The following is a 13,983-nucleotide window of genomic DNA, read 5'->3' as shown; positions in this document are numbered from 1 at the left end:
GTGAATTTGGGATGTACAAGAATGAAGAATGTCGATTAGCACGAGGGAACCAAAAAAGAATGCATGAGTAGGTGGGTGGCACCGTGGTGGTGTACAGGTGGGAAGAATAATGCCCCTTTACAGGCACGCTTGTTTTTTTTTCTTTTTCTTCATCATTGGTGGCTTTGTTAGATTCTCGAAATATAAATATTTTATCTTATTTATTTATGCCACCTATAATTCATATGTAGCCTTGTTACATCTCCTAAGTTTGACTTTGGAATTAATATTTTCGTTAAAAATCCAAGCGATTCTTAATTGTTTGACGTGATGCGTTTATTAGCAGCCACAACATAACATGTATTCACATTTTAAATGAAATGGATTTTATTTTATTTCGTTATAAAATAAACTCAAATTTTAATAATTTTGTGACTTTAAAATCGAATATCACTGTGGACTTTTCTTCAGTCAAACAAACTTAACATATGATAGAGATTTTGTATATTATAATTTATATTATTATAATAACTTCTTTTTAAATTAAAAAATTACATTACTCTTTATGATTTTAAATTATCCTTTATAAAAAATATTAGAACAAAAATATAATGTTTTAATTATTTATTAAAAAATATATAATTATGGTACATGAACACTTAAAATGAATTAAACACGTATTTGATTGAAACGGTACCAATCTTACTTTTAACAAGAATCCATTCTCCCTCAATTCATAAAAGCTGAACCTAATGATCTAAACAAATTAATTGTTAATGATTTTCAAATATCAGGAAAAAGCATCTCTACTTTTTTCGATCTGAAATTAAACGTTTAAAAAAGTGTTCCATCATAATAATAGCATTCTTTATTGTTAAAATCTTTTGCCCGACGAGATCGATGATATAACATCACAAACTCACAATTAGATATGGACTCAATAACACACCATTCGAGCCAAAAATGATAGTAAATTAATCATTTGTTTGTCCTTACGAAGTTCCAAATACTTGCATACAAACACCCCTCTTATGCGCTCGACGTTCTCATCGAGGCAACAATCAAGGCAACAATCAAATTTACGAAATTCAGGAGTGCTTTTGCATTTGACAAGATTCACAAAACTCGGACAGTGTTTTTGCACTTTCGGCTAAAACTCTGATATCATTTATAACATCTCAAACCCACGAGAAGATGCATACCGGAACCCAACAAACCACCGCATGTCGGCCTAAAAGTACTTATATCGAGTTCGTGCTTATAAAGACCTCAAATATGTGGAATGTTACTCTCTCTGTCCCGCTCAATAATTTATAATAAAAAAAATCTATTAAAAATATGATATAACTTAAGTTGGTTTGTACGTCCAAAAAACCCGTCAAAAAATTAATCAAGCGAAAAGATATGTCTGCATGAGTATGTTTAAATATGTTATAATTATAAGAAAAAATTTATTAAAATATATTATAAATTAAAGACCCAAATACCAATCAACCAAATTTTAATATTTCGGATTTGATACAGCAGAAGACCATCTTTTACACCGAAAGATTCTACGGTACACGCTTTAACAATACAAAAAATGTGCCATAAAAAAGAAACTAGAAATTATTTTAACGATTATCGTAATAAACAGTCTAAAATGTAAATAAAGTAAAATCTTGTTTTCAAAAAAAAAAAAAAAAGAAGGAAAATCTACACTAGAAAGAGCGGCCCACTAAGCCATCATATCTAGCAAAGCCCAAAATCTCAAGTAATGGGTCAGAGCTGAGGGTCTACAGTCTCCCCTGTATTTAGCTTTCCTAATGTTTATTGGAGTCAAACTACAGTCTCGACTTTTCGCTTCTCTTTTGTATGTATCGTCTCTCGTTTATTTACAAGCTATTTCTCTCTATTCAGATCTGTATGTATATATATAAATTGGATTTGTGGTGTTAATATCTCTATGTATATGCAGGTGAAGAATCTGACAAAGAGTTTGATTTAGACCATCCTTGTATTTCTAATGTGAGTCTTGATTTTTTTAATTGAATTTAATTTAGCTTTTGTTTCTGTTAGGTGTTAGAATTTGATGTTGTTTGATTTCTTGATATTTGGGTTTTTACTTGTGTGTTATTTCTTGGTATGTTAGTATTAGAAAATTTGTATGGCTTTTGGGTTCAATTTGGGATAATAGCTTAGAAATGCCTACAAGTTTGCTATTGTGTGGTATTATGCAGTTTGGAAACTACTTATTGCGGTGTTAATTTTTTGAATTGGATATCATATACTCCCTCCATCCCGGTAGATTGTATACATTTGGTTTGTACACGAAGACGAAGAAAAAGTGTAAAAAGTGAGTAAAATGAGATGAAAAGTGAGTAAAGTGGTGGGACCCATTTATATTTAAAGATAGATTTGAGATAGTGGAGGAAAATAGTGGGTGTAATAATGTTTATATTGTTATAGAATGGAGACAGTGGAAGAAAGAAGTGGGTGTAATAGTGTTTTATATTATTAAAAGTTACTATATTTGGAATGTATAGAAATGATGGGACTTCCCAAAAAGGAAACTGTATAGAATTTATTGGGACGGAGGGAGTAGAGAACTTTGAGTGACTAAAAATGAAAAAGCCAATTCGAGGGTGTCTCCTTTCATACATTTAGTGACTAAAAATTTAGAACTTTGAGTGAGTCAGTGACTAAAAATGATAAAGAGTGTAAAATTTTATATTGGGGGAACTCTCAACAATGTGGAAGGGCTTTGGCTTTTAAATTTTAATAGTTTTGAGTGCCTATTAGTGATATGGATTCTGGATTGATAATTTTAGGTTGCTGAACACTTTAAAAAGGTCTTGGTTGGTAAATTAGCAATTATGTGTTTGGTTGTGGTCTTGAAACATATGCCAAAACAGAATTTGTGGCCTTCCGCCACACTTTGCCCACACATGGAGTTGCTCGGAGCTGACTGCAAATGATTTATGACATGTTATATTTGCTATTATAGTTGTGACACAGTTTTCTTGAACCAAATGGTATACTGACATGGCTGGTTCAAGTGATTATATGCAATTGTTACTCATTTTTATTTCAAAAGCTGTTTCAAATGACATAATTATCTTTTGTTATTCTGCTATTGTTACTATTTTGGTAAGGTTTTTTTATTTTCTAGGAATATAAGATTTTTATTTGGGTTCTGATTCACTAAAGCATGCTCAAGCATCAATTAAGTGCGATTTATTTATTTTACTTGTAGGGCTGATGAAGAACCCAGTGATCAGAAGAAGTACCTTGAGGACTCATGCAAACCCAAATGCGTTAAACCTTTTCTTGAGTATAAGGTGACTTCAGATATTTATTAAAATTTAATATGAGCTATCCAAACAATGGACCTGCGTCAATATATTATTATGTTTTACTTCATCATGTATATTTAGAACTAAATATGATTTAAAGAATTAATATCCGGGAAAGATAAATGATCACACATTTTTTGCTTCTAAATTTATGTGGAGCCTTCTTTTTTGTGTTTTTTTGGGGAATAGTACATACTTTTCATGCATTAACAAGTTTACTGTATAAAAGTAGAGAAAAGAAACTTGAGATTATGAACCCCCTTCGTGAATTGAGTACATGTGAATGGTCCCCTGTGTATTAATATAAATAGTTTACAACCTATATCTATTTCAAACGTACCAACCCTCCCCCAAACACACACAATTATTCTCAATATAAGCGTGTTAGGGATAAAATATGAGATTAGCCTTCTAACGCTAAGCGCACACAAAATACATAACATGGGATATCACATCTAAACTTGTATTATTAATCAAAATCGTTATCAATAATACAATCGATCAAACTAGGCAACTCAAGCCTAACAATACTCAAAGATCCGCCCAGCCCACTAAGTCTACATCTTGATCACACATAACAAAGTAATACGACTATGTATATACTATATATAATCATCTCAAACTTAGCTAAATCAAAATCTAATTCTGAAATATCTAATTCTAATTAAAGTCCAATTCTGAAATTTTTAACTCAAATCAGAATCCAATTCATATTGATTGCTACTCAACAATCCTCCCCTTATTTTGTGACCAAGACATACTTTTTATAATAATTTTCTAAACATACAATTATAACCGATATATATCTTGGATCAGCCAAACTCATGCTACCATTGTAATTGACTGATACCTAACAAAGTGGTCATGCCGAGAACAGGACCTGCAATTTCTCATGATAACGTTCTCATGATTTGAGAAGAGTAGAGAAATGGGTTCATGCTACCATTGTAATTGGCTGATACCTAGCAAAGTGGTCATGCCACAGGACCTGCAATTTCTCATGATAACGTTCTTATGATTTGAGAAGAGTAGAGACTTGGGTTCAATCTCTCTTGAAACTCTGGATTTCCTATTTGTGAGGATACCAGATTTAGCAAGTATATATTACAGAGCATAACCAGGCAAGTAGATTTCAGAGAAGATTCCCCAATATCATGCTACGAATAGCCAGGGTTTCCACAAGAAGACGCCATTCATTTGATGAGAAATAATAAGGAATATCAAAAATTTGAGTGGCTACTTTCGAAGTAGCAGAATTTTTCTGCTAAAATCCCAAGCCTCCAAGTAGGCCCTCTTAGCCAACCACAACCTTAGGATTTTTAGCAAGGGCTAGGGTTTCCTGAAGAAGATGCCATTCGTTCGATGAGAAATATAAAGGAATATCAGAAATTTGATTGGGGAAGCTGAAGTAGCTACTTTCGAAGTAATAGAGAGAAAAACAACTGTAGTGGGAGAGTCAGAGTCAAAAAGAGGTTTCCTCACTTCAATGAGAAAATAGTTTAACACTAGTCTGAACTTTAGAGAGGCCAGTTTTTACCATAAGAAGAAAGAAGGTAAAACAAAAATGACTAATTATCTCTCACCACCCTCTTTTCCTCTTCTCACTGCCAGCACATACATTCATACATTATCCTACTGAATTATTGTGGCCTACCCTGAAGTACCTCATCTTGTGCCTACATACACGAACAGTGGAGGTAAGTTTGGATGGTGCAGAGAGATGATTTGTCAAAATTTTCTTTGGAGACCGAAAGAAAGAGAGTGAATTTGTCAAATATTTCTAAAGGAGTTAAAGAACAGTTAAAAACTGTTAGATTGTGGAAACTTTTAGAACAATGTAAGCCTTTTGAGTTAGAAAGCAGTATTATAAATTTGATATCTAAATAAAATTTAATATAATATAGTAGGAGTATCGGAATAATTCTCCTCCCTTTGTTTGTGTATCTGTACATATATATATATATATACATATATTTTGAGGCCTTCAAGAATTGTAGTTATAAAGCAATTTTAAATATCGTCTTTGGAAGTGTAGTTCTAATAATTTATTTTGTCTCTAGCGATCGGTACCCTGTAACCTCATAATCACCTGGTTTTTAAGTAGTCACTGCTTTGATATGTTCAATTGAATAGAGTGGGCTGAGGACTGAATGAATTTGAACTACATTTATGCATTATACTCATTCACACTATATCATGCAATAAAAGCAAATTGCAGTTCAAATCCATCAATTTGCTAATGAATACTCCTGACTACCTTCTACACATATCCTTTTCCGTGCTTATAAATAAAATTTACACCCTATCATCTTTCCAACTCTGACCTAATTAATCATTCTCTCCCATCTCTAATTTTCTTTACAATGTTTTCATGGTACTTATTGCATTCCAAATTTCCAACCAACCAGCCCAACATTGGGCTTTTCATAGAAGTTTGGAGATAATAGAACGTTTGAACTTGTAATTAGGTTGGCCTCTTTTAGATTGGAAACTTAAATCCCACTGATTTACTAGGTAATTGGATCTTTGTTTTGTATAAGTTTTAACTTGAACAGTTAAATCCCTATACATTTTGTAGATACCTACTAGATTATTTGCAGTAATGATAACTCATATGAACCTTTCTAATTTGAAGAGAGGATACTACCATCTATACATTTGGCAATGTAAATGTTAATGGCTGTTGCTCTGTTATTAATTTGAATGTTGCTTTAACAAGGCATGTGTTCAAAGGATTGAAGGCGATGATTCTGGGCACAAGCATTGCACTGGACAATATTTTGATTATTGGCAGTGTGTTGATAAATGCGTAAGTCTCCATATGTATCCTTTCCTAATCACTCCCTTTATAGTTGTAGGCTTGTATCAAATCATTCTGTCATTAATTTTATTGCTGATACCATCAATGTTATTGTTCAAACTACCCGTTCCTGGTACTAAAACATTTCGATCTTATAGGTTGCACCTAAGCTATTGGAGACGCTCAAGTGATTGGAGAGGGGGATTATGGGAATAATCATGTATCATCTTGCACTATTGTTTTGGAATCCACTTTTGAGTCTCTGAAACTGTTTATCTTGAGTTATATGGGGATAGTTGTACTCCAGTTCCCGCAACATAGTTTGTTGGAATTCAGTTACAGTAATAAAAGAGTCTACTGGAATGAGATTTGATCATCATACAGTTGTCTCTTCAGTGTTTATGATTCTTGTTTATAGACCCGGTGTTTTAAAGATCCCTGATTTATTGAAATATCTCTAATTAATCCTTAAAAAAATATCCTACTGATTAATCGATTACAACTGAAAATCCCCGACTTATCGAAAAAATCTTTGATAAATTTTCCAAATCCTGAATCGGTAGGTCAACCAATTAGTTCCTATTCCTCTTTTTCCAATCATATGTAGCTAGTAATATCGGCCAAGTTTTAATACCTGTGGTGTTTATAATCCAAGTAAAGAAAGCGGATAAGTATTTTGAATTCCTATTATTGCATCTGCACCTGCCACCTAAAAGATTCATTGTACTCCCTCCGTCCCCTTTTACATGTCCATTTTGCTTTTCAAGGAGTCAAATTGACCAATTTTTGACTAAACATTACAAATTATCTACTCATCATCCTTAAAATCTGAAAGTTGCATATTAAAATAGACTAAATATACTTTCTAGTGATATAATTTTTATTATTTTTCTCAATTATCTGATATATGTAAAGTTCAGTCAAAATATAGTCAATTTGACTGGTCAAAAGTCAAAATGGACATGTAAAAGGGGACGGAGGGAGTATATGGTAAACCTCTACTAATGTCACAGTAATAAAATGGCACTGATTTCTCATAATATGTTGATAAAATATCTTTTATAAAAAGACCAAGATCTGAAAATTCATGCTAATTGTAAATTAAATCGATGTCACTGATTTCTCTCACAAAAAAGTCACCGAGTCCTCATATTATATTGATAAAGCATCTTTAGTCAAAAAAACGAGATCTGAACATTAATTGTATATGATTCTTACATCTGTAATGTAATCAAGTCTGTAAAAATTAATCACTTGCCCTTTTTAAACTCACCAGAAACAATATACTTAAGTTGTGTCTTTATCAACGTTGTTAAAAAATACTCCATGATTCGACCTTGATGATTGTGCATAGTTGTGGTTTTTAAATTTTTGTCAAGTTCATCCACTACTTATCAAGTTGAGCTAGTAATTTACAGTGTTATCTGTTACAAGAAATTTTGCAATTTTCAACATGGCCAAGAAAGACAGCTTCGATATCAAGGAAGTTCATCTGAAACTGCTTGATGATCTTGTCAATGTCAATTCTCTGTTGACTATAGCTGTGTTCGTCGGCTTATCCATGGCTACCCCGGGTATAAAGAGCCTTGATCCAAGAGAAGAGTGTCACTCTGGAGCAGGGGAGGCAAAAATGCTGATTTTGTATGAAGTTATCGCGTTTTCTTGCTTCCTGTTGTCCAGCATTAGTGCCAAGGTACTTAAACTTCATCTGTACCTCGACGGGGCACGTTATAACTTCATAACTCGCAATTTTGATTTGAAAGATTTTATGTTGGTATTGTCTGCATGCGCCTCTGTTGCTGGGATAGTGTCGCTGTCTCTGTCGATTGTGAACATAATTCAGATTCGAATTGGATTGTTGTCGTGCGGGTGTAAAGAATCTAGGATTGGTGTGCTGTGTCTCGGTGTGCTTGTTGGCTTTGCTTTGGTTATCTATGTAGTGTCGATGGCTATAGCTATTTTCGCTTCCTTCAAAAGTGATGTTGCTGGGTCTGAAACTGATGAGAAGAAGAATACTGACAGCTCTGGTGGGAATCCAACTGTTTATGCTCCACTTCAGTCTGCAGGAGGTTCCGGGGGAGGCCTCCAACTATAACATGTCAGAGATCGATGATTAAGGGTAAATGCTATTTATCACTCGATTAGAAGATTAGTACCTAGAGATAATTTTTGGGATACCTAGCATTTTTAGTTTACGATAATCAGATAACTTTTGGGATGCCTCGCATTTTTTGTCTACGATAACCAGGTTTAGTTATCAACATTGAACAGGATTCTGGTGTCATGCAGACATGAGAACATATATCTTTCCCCCCACAGTTTCTGTATTTTCTTTGGCTTGCAGCTTAATGACTCGAGTGGATGTCACTTGTAACAATAATGCTACTCTGATTTACATCTTTCAGAATTAGTTCCATCATTTTAATGCTTTTCAGCTTTTACATAAATTTTTGATACACATAGGGACAAAGTCACACACTCTTAATTGGGAGGAAAAAACAACTGAGAATGAGTCAAGTTTTATCAATAATATCAAACTAGCGTAACAACCCGTGCAAGGCACGGGTTACTTTCTAGAATAGTTAATTAAACTCGTAAAGATAAAAATTACAAATCGCCATCACAACTCAATTGTACTCTTATGACCCATGAAAAAAATTTAACGCACACATTTCTTTTTTGGTTTTTATTATATAATCTAAACGGTTGTATACGTAATATAAAATTCATATTACAGAAGTACAATGATATTTAAGAAAAAATGGTTGTCTGCATTTTGCCAATAACATCCACAGCTCTCTCTTCTTTTAGTTTAAAATCCATCACTAACAAATCTCTGTGCCGATAATCTTCACCTTTCCCATCTTCTTCCACTTCGTCGAAGAAGGCTTCCCTTCTCTTACTGTTATGCGCATGCACTAATATGAAAACATTCTTAATAATATCCATTTTTAAAAATGCTATATACTAAATGATTCGGGAGTGATACCTGACTCCTAATGTTAGAGAAAACTTTGAACACATGAAATATTTCAAGTCCATAAATATAGAAGTCAATGCACAAATACTTCCAAAACAACCTACTTAATTAATCCAGTAGTTCTGGTGTGGCTCTGGTAATTTAAACATAGAGTTAAACTTGAGGGTGCATGTATGCATCCATGATACGAGTCAAAATAATAGGATGCTTTAATTCTTACATGAAACATATAAAATATGTAATTTGATATCATATTTGGGAAATCAACACATATATTTGATCGTGCTCTCAAAAATTTTTAACTTCAATATTCCTATACATGTATTAATACATATTCAGAAGCGTTATCTTATGCTACTATAATATGACCATAGTCATGTCATTCTAACATGTCCAGATGAGGCCAATTATTTTTTTGTTAAACATCAGACAAAGATAGGGTATCAAAACATATGTTTAAAAAATTCCTGTTCAAGATGTCTCAAAAATCAATAGAACATTCACTACCTACTTAGTAATCATACTCTTGATGCAATTTAGACTAAAATCTTGCCAGATAATTGTGCATAAAATCTCAAAAGAGCCTCTCCATAAAATTTATTAACTGAAGTCAAAGACATTATAGCTTTTGCCAAAATGCCTACTTGAATTACTTCGTCACAAATGCTCATGTCCAAAACATCAGCAATGAAACCAGCACCAATTCCGACCAGCCAATACATCCATCAAAGTTGTTTTACCAATAGTCCAGCACCACTAACACCCATTAGAGCATGCAGTTAGAACCCCTGACCTGAAAACTCTACTCATGCCCTTGAGAAGTAATAGTTTATCATCAGAAACACCTTGCGCTTTCATTTCCTACAGCTACAAGGGTTCTTAGATTAATTTAATCTAATGGCCCTCTAGAAGGCATCACGCTCAATCACAATACACCCTCTCATACATAATTCCCTACTTTTCTAATTTAATTTTTCCATCAATAGGTGAATATATTTTTTTAAATCTAACTTCACTGAAATTTTTCTCTATCTCTTCTGACAATCATTTTACATATAATATATGCTATATTTCGATCCAATTTAGGAAAATTTATATTTTAGTTTTCAATTTTTATTTTAAGGAGATTTCTAGTGAAGTAAAACCCTATCTGTACTAAATTATTAAAGCTAAAACATAAAATTTAATTGGTACGGAAATTTATTGTGGAACTTGTTATAGAGAATAAATTTCTTACCTTTCACTTGATTTGCATCAAACATGCCAGTTCACATGGGCGCTGGGTCCTCCGCTAGAAGCACCTGCATGTTGGGAAAAAGTAAATTGTTTAGGAACAGAAGGGGCAAATTCTGGTCGACCATGATGATAAGTAGAGATGATAATAACGAAATTGGAGCAATGATAACATTAAACGGAATCCAGGAACCTATTTCTTGTATATTCGTCTCTAGCAACAAATGAAGAGCCAAAAGATATTTGGATGATCGTCATAGAAATAGATAAAAAAAAAAATAATTCGAAATTAGGTCTCATAAACAGAGCAAGTTTATTAAAAATGTATTACGAAACCAATGTAGCAACAATTTTAATCCATTTACTTTAATTTTAAAGCATACCTTTCAGGAGAACTCACCAAACTTACAATACGTGAGAACTATTTTCTCCTGCAATCTGCCTTATGGCGAACTGAATGATATAAGGATATATGATTTGACTCTCTAGTTGCAGTGGCTTTTTAACGAATTTTGAAGAGCACTGCAGACCCTTCCACAAGTCTAGTGTACCCCAGGGAAGGATTCGTATATCACAAAAACTAACAAAGAAGGACTTGGTTAAATAATACTATGCAAAATAAATAGCTCACACACCGAATTTCCTCTAGTAGATAATAGTATCTATCTGAACTTCTTGTCCATTAATCTTTGTAACTTGTCCATCGATCCAAGCTATTTCTGGATCTTCAATCCAAACATAAGAACCGACAATGATATTTTCTGTCGTAGCCTGTAATATTCGTATCTCCATTAGGATTAAAAAAAAGAAGAAGCATGGACATGTCCCTGATGGTACCACAAACATTGGCACTGAGTGGGAAACGGGAACAATAAAAGAGATCACCACTGATCCATTTTCTTCTTTGATTCGATAAACATCGCAGCTATAACTTTGTAGCAATCTTCTTGCTTGCAACATTCCGTAATAGCTCCAAGGCACCTTACCGAAGCCTGCAAACTCAAGTCTTTGAATCCATCTATCTAGCTTTTCATGTTCTTCCTTTCTTCCACGACCTTCTCATGCTATAATGTTTTTAATTTCTTCTCCAAAAAGAAACTTTTCTAGCGTTGATCTCTCTATTTATGTCCTCGGAAGTGTAGATTCCAAACAGTCAAATAATGCAGCATAAAAGTACAGAGATTCCGACAGCCTCTCCATAAGATTTGACCCATTATGATTGGAATCTTGCTCTGATACAACCATGATCTTGGGCGACAACACCCACAAAGCATTGAGAAAACATCTAATTGAACTGCTGCAGTTGAAGTCTGTAAAAAAACTTAAGTGATCTAAATAGAATGGTATATATAAGTACGTTGCAGTGACTATATCATAAAGGGAGGTGTACACATGACGACCTGCAAACAATTTCAGAACCTACAAAAATTAGTCTTCTTTAAAAATAAGTTTTGACGTATATGATGAGTTCTTGTATTTTCAGAAATGTCCATGTCAGGATTAAAAAAGACTATTCAAATCGGACTGGGCATATATGAAAAGTAAATTAATATTAAAACCAGAACCAAATTTGAACGATGCATGTATTTGGTGATATCCTTGTCTTCTCTAATTTTTCATTAGTTCCTGAGTATCATGCAACAGTTGTATGATGCAGTCAAGGTGAGGGCGATTTATGCTCGGACAACTCTCTCAAATGTCATAAATAATGACCGAAAAACCTGTTGATGCCATTGAATGTTGATACCTTGGTGCTCGCCACCGGGCACATCACCATCATCACACCCGGCGTCGCCCATATGCGCAGCAGTTCCGCTAGGGAACTGTCATTTTGGAAAGAAGTTATTTATTCAGCAACAAAGATTTCATGGGAAGCCATTAATGAATAAAGCTTTATTATAAAAGGAACAACTGGCTGCATTGATTCTTACCTACTTTGATTGCAGGATACACACTTTTGTTAATCCCGTTTCTCAGCTTACTTGTGGTATAACTCTTTTTCTCGGACACACTACAAAAAAAAAACATCTAAATTCAAATTCTTAGCATTCTAGGATATACACCCATTTGCAAAAAATATAGCATAAAAGGAAGACAAAACACAATCTACGACACCACAAGCGGATAGAGTAGATATACCTTCAGACATGCTAGCGCCCAGCAGATTAATAACATCCTGGCCTGCTCCAGTTCGTGATCCTGTAGGGACTGAAAGATAGAATTTTAAGTACAATGTCATTAAATTGCAGCCATGAGTGCTTAGATTAAAACAAATGACGGACTTAAGACAACAGGATAGAAGAGAAACTCAGCAATCACATAAATTTGCACGCTCGCCACACATACAAAATAAATTATAGGATGTCAGAGACCAGGATGATCTAGGTTTTATGTGTTTAAGATCAACCAAGCCCACAAACCACATATCAAATGGATCAAAAAATTTAAACAAAAGGATTGCATAACCATGGAAATGCACTCTGCACAAATAAAACAGATCACCACTTTCTCAAGCCCCTATTTTGCATCACTGCAGCATTTGACATCCTTAAATATTTGAATATTCTGCACCAATACAAAGTAATTAGATTAAACAATACAATTAATTACAGAGGATCTATATCTAGAGCTGGCTTAAAAACCTAATCTTAGAACCACAGGAGACGGATCATATGTTTTACGTCAACCATGAAGTGTTACTCACTGAACTCACCTTTTGATTGACAGTTCAAGTTTTAATGCTGATGTGCTCATCCACTTGCCACTGGTTGCAGTGTTTTGGGAAAACTTCTGAAAAACAAATTCACACACTCCTATGGGTTAAAGATGAGTCGATTATGTATAGTGTACTGGAGCTTGACGACATGATACTTTGACAACTAACAAAATATAGATCACAATTCACAATTAGTAAAAAGAGAACAAATACAAGTGCATAAATAAACTCGATCAAAGCCAACTATTTATGTTTTACTTATGTTTCTCCCCTTTACCTCTATATTCCCATGTCCATATATAATCAAAGCAGCAAGAATACGTAAGAATCCTGGTTGGGGGATAAAATCGAACAGGAGGGTTTGTTAATATCTAATCGTCCAGTTCTTTGGATGAGATTGTGTAACTGGCCATGAAATTGGGTAGTTGATTAGGCTAGCAGTGAAACTAATGTTTCATTAATCAAGCGTTTAGCATTACCCGGATAGTCGAGAAGCATGGCACTTTTGTAATAATTGGATTGGATATACAGGAGTAAACTGGTAATTTCACTCATATTTATTTGCCTCTTTTTGCCCTTGGTTGGCATATACTCCCTCCGTCCCCTTTTACATGTCCCCGTTTGATTTTGACCAGTCAAATTGACTATATTTTGACTGAAATTTTACATATATCATATAATTCAAAAAATAATAAAAATTATATCATTAGAAAGTATATTTAGTGTATTTTAATATGCAACTTTCAGATTTCAAAAATAATGAAGAGATAATTTGTAATGTTTAGTCAAAATTTGGTCAATTTGACTGGTCAAAAGTCAAATGGAGACATGTAAAAGGGGACGGAGGGAGTAATATATAGAAGTAAGATTTTGTAAATAATTGCCTGTCTCAAATTATGCTGGTTCTTTTAGTCGGATTTTTAAAAACTTGAATCGGACA

The 13,983-nt window shown here is 33.7% G+C and overlaps 2 protein-coding genes and 1 long non-coding RNA gene across 24 annotated transcripts; 2 read left to right on the top strand and 1 right to left on the bottom strand.

The window, feature by feature from the left end:
• The first annotated feature begins 1,724 nt into the window (after positions 1-1,724).
• Positions 1,725-6,493, top strand: LOC108224522 (cytochrome b-c1 complex subunit 6-1, mitochondrial-like). The gene is made up of 5 exons (XM_017399170.2): positions 1,725-1,831; positions 1,937-1,986; positions 3,215-3,299; positions 6,034-6,123; positions 6,273-6,493. Coding segments are annotated over exons 2-5 (210 nt in total). The 5' UTR covers positions 1,725-1,831; positions 1,937-1,984; the 3' UTR covers positions 6,306-6,493.
• Positions 6,494-7,567: 1,074 nt separating this feature from the next.
• On the top strand, positions 7,568-8,209 carry LOC108226107 (uncharacterized). Its single transcript, XM_017401058.2, has one exon. The coding sequence runs from the start codon at positions 7,568-7,570 to the stop codon at positions 8,207-8,209; it is 642 nt and encodes a 213-aa protein (XP_017256547.1).
• A 507-nt stretch (positions 8,210-8,716) lies between these two features.
• On the bottom strand, positions 8,717-13,553 carry LOC108224364 (uncharacterized). Of its 22 annotated transcripts, none has more exons than XR_010284832.1 (7): positions 13,321-13,553; positions 13,041-13,117; positions 12,467-12,892; positions 12,259-12,338; positions 10,728-12,150; positions 10,332-10,395; positions 8,717-9,032 (listed from the first exon to the last, which is right to left on the bottom strand). It is a non-coding gene; the product is annotated as an uncharacterized LOC108224364 (long non-coding RNA). The 22 variants fall into 22 exon arrangements; XR_010284830.1 differs by having other exon boundaries at positions 8,718-9,032; positions 10,963-12,150; XR_010284833.1 differs by having other exon boundaries at positions 8,718-9,016; positions 10,963-12,150.
• Positions 13,554-13,983: the final 430 nt, after the last annotated feature.

Source organism: Daucus carota, chromosome 6, assembly GCF_001625215.2.
Source record: "Daucus carota subsp. sativus chromosome 6, DH1 v3.0, whole genome shotgun sequence".
In the NCBI taxonomy this organism is placed as follows: Eukaryota; Viridiplantae; Streptophyta; class Magnoliopsida; order Apiales; family Apiaceae; genus Daucus; species Daucus carota.
This window is presented reverse-complemented; position numbering and strand designations above follow the sequence as displayed.

Bases quoted from the DNA above. Each gene is read 5' to 3' on its own strand.
- LOC108224522 (XM_017399170.2), top strand. The intron at 3,300-6,033 runs GTGACTTCAGAT...TGCTTTAACAAG, and splicing joins AACCTTTTCTTGAGTATAAG to GCATGTGTTCAAAGGATTGA. The intron at 6,124-6,272 runs GTAAGTCTCCAT...TCGATCTTATAG, and splicing joins GGCAGTGTGTTGATAAATGC to GTTGCACCTAAGCTATTGGA.
- LOC108226107 (XM_017401058.2), top strand. From the start codon at position 7,568: ATGGCCAAGAAAGACAGCTTCGATATCAAGGAAGTTCATCTGAAACTG.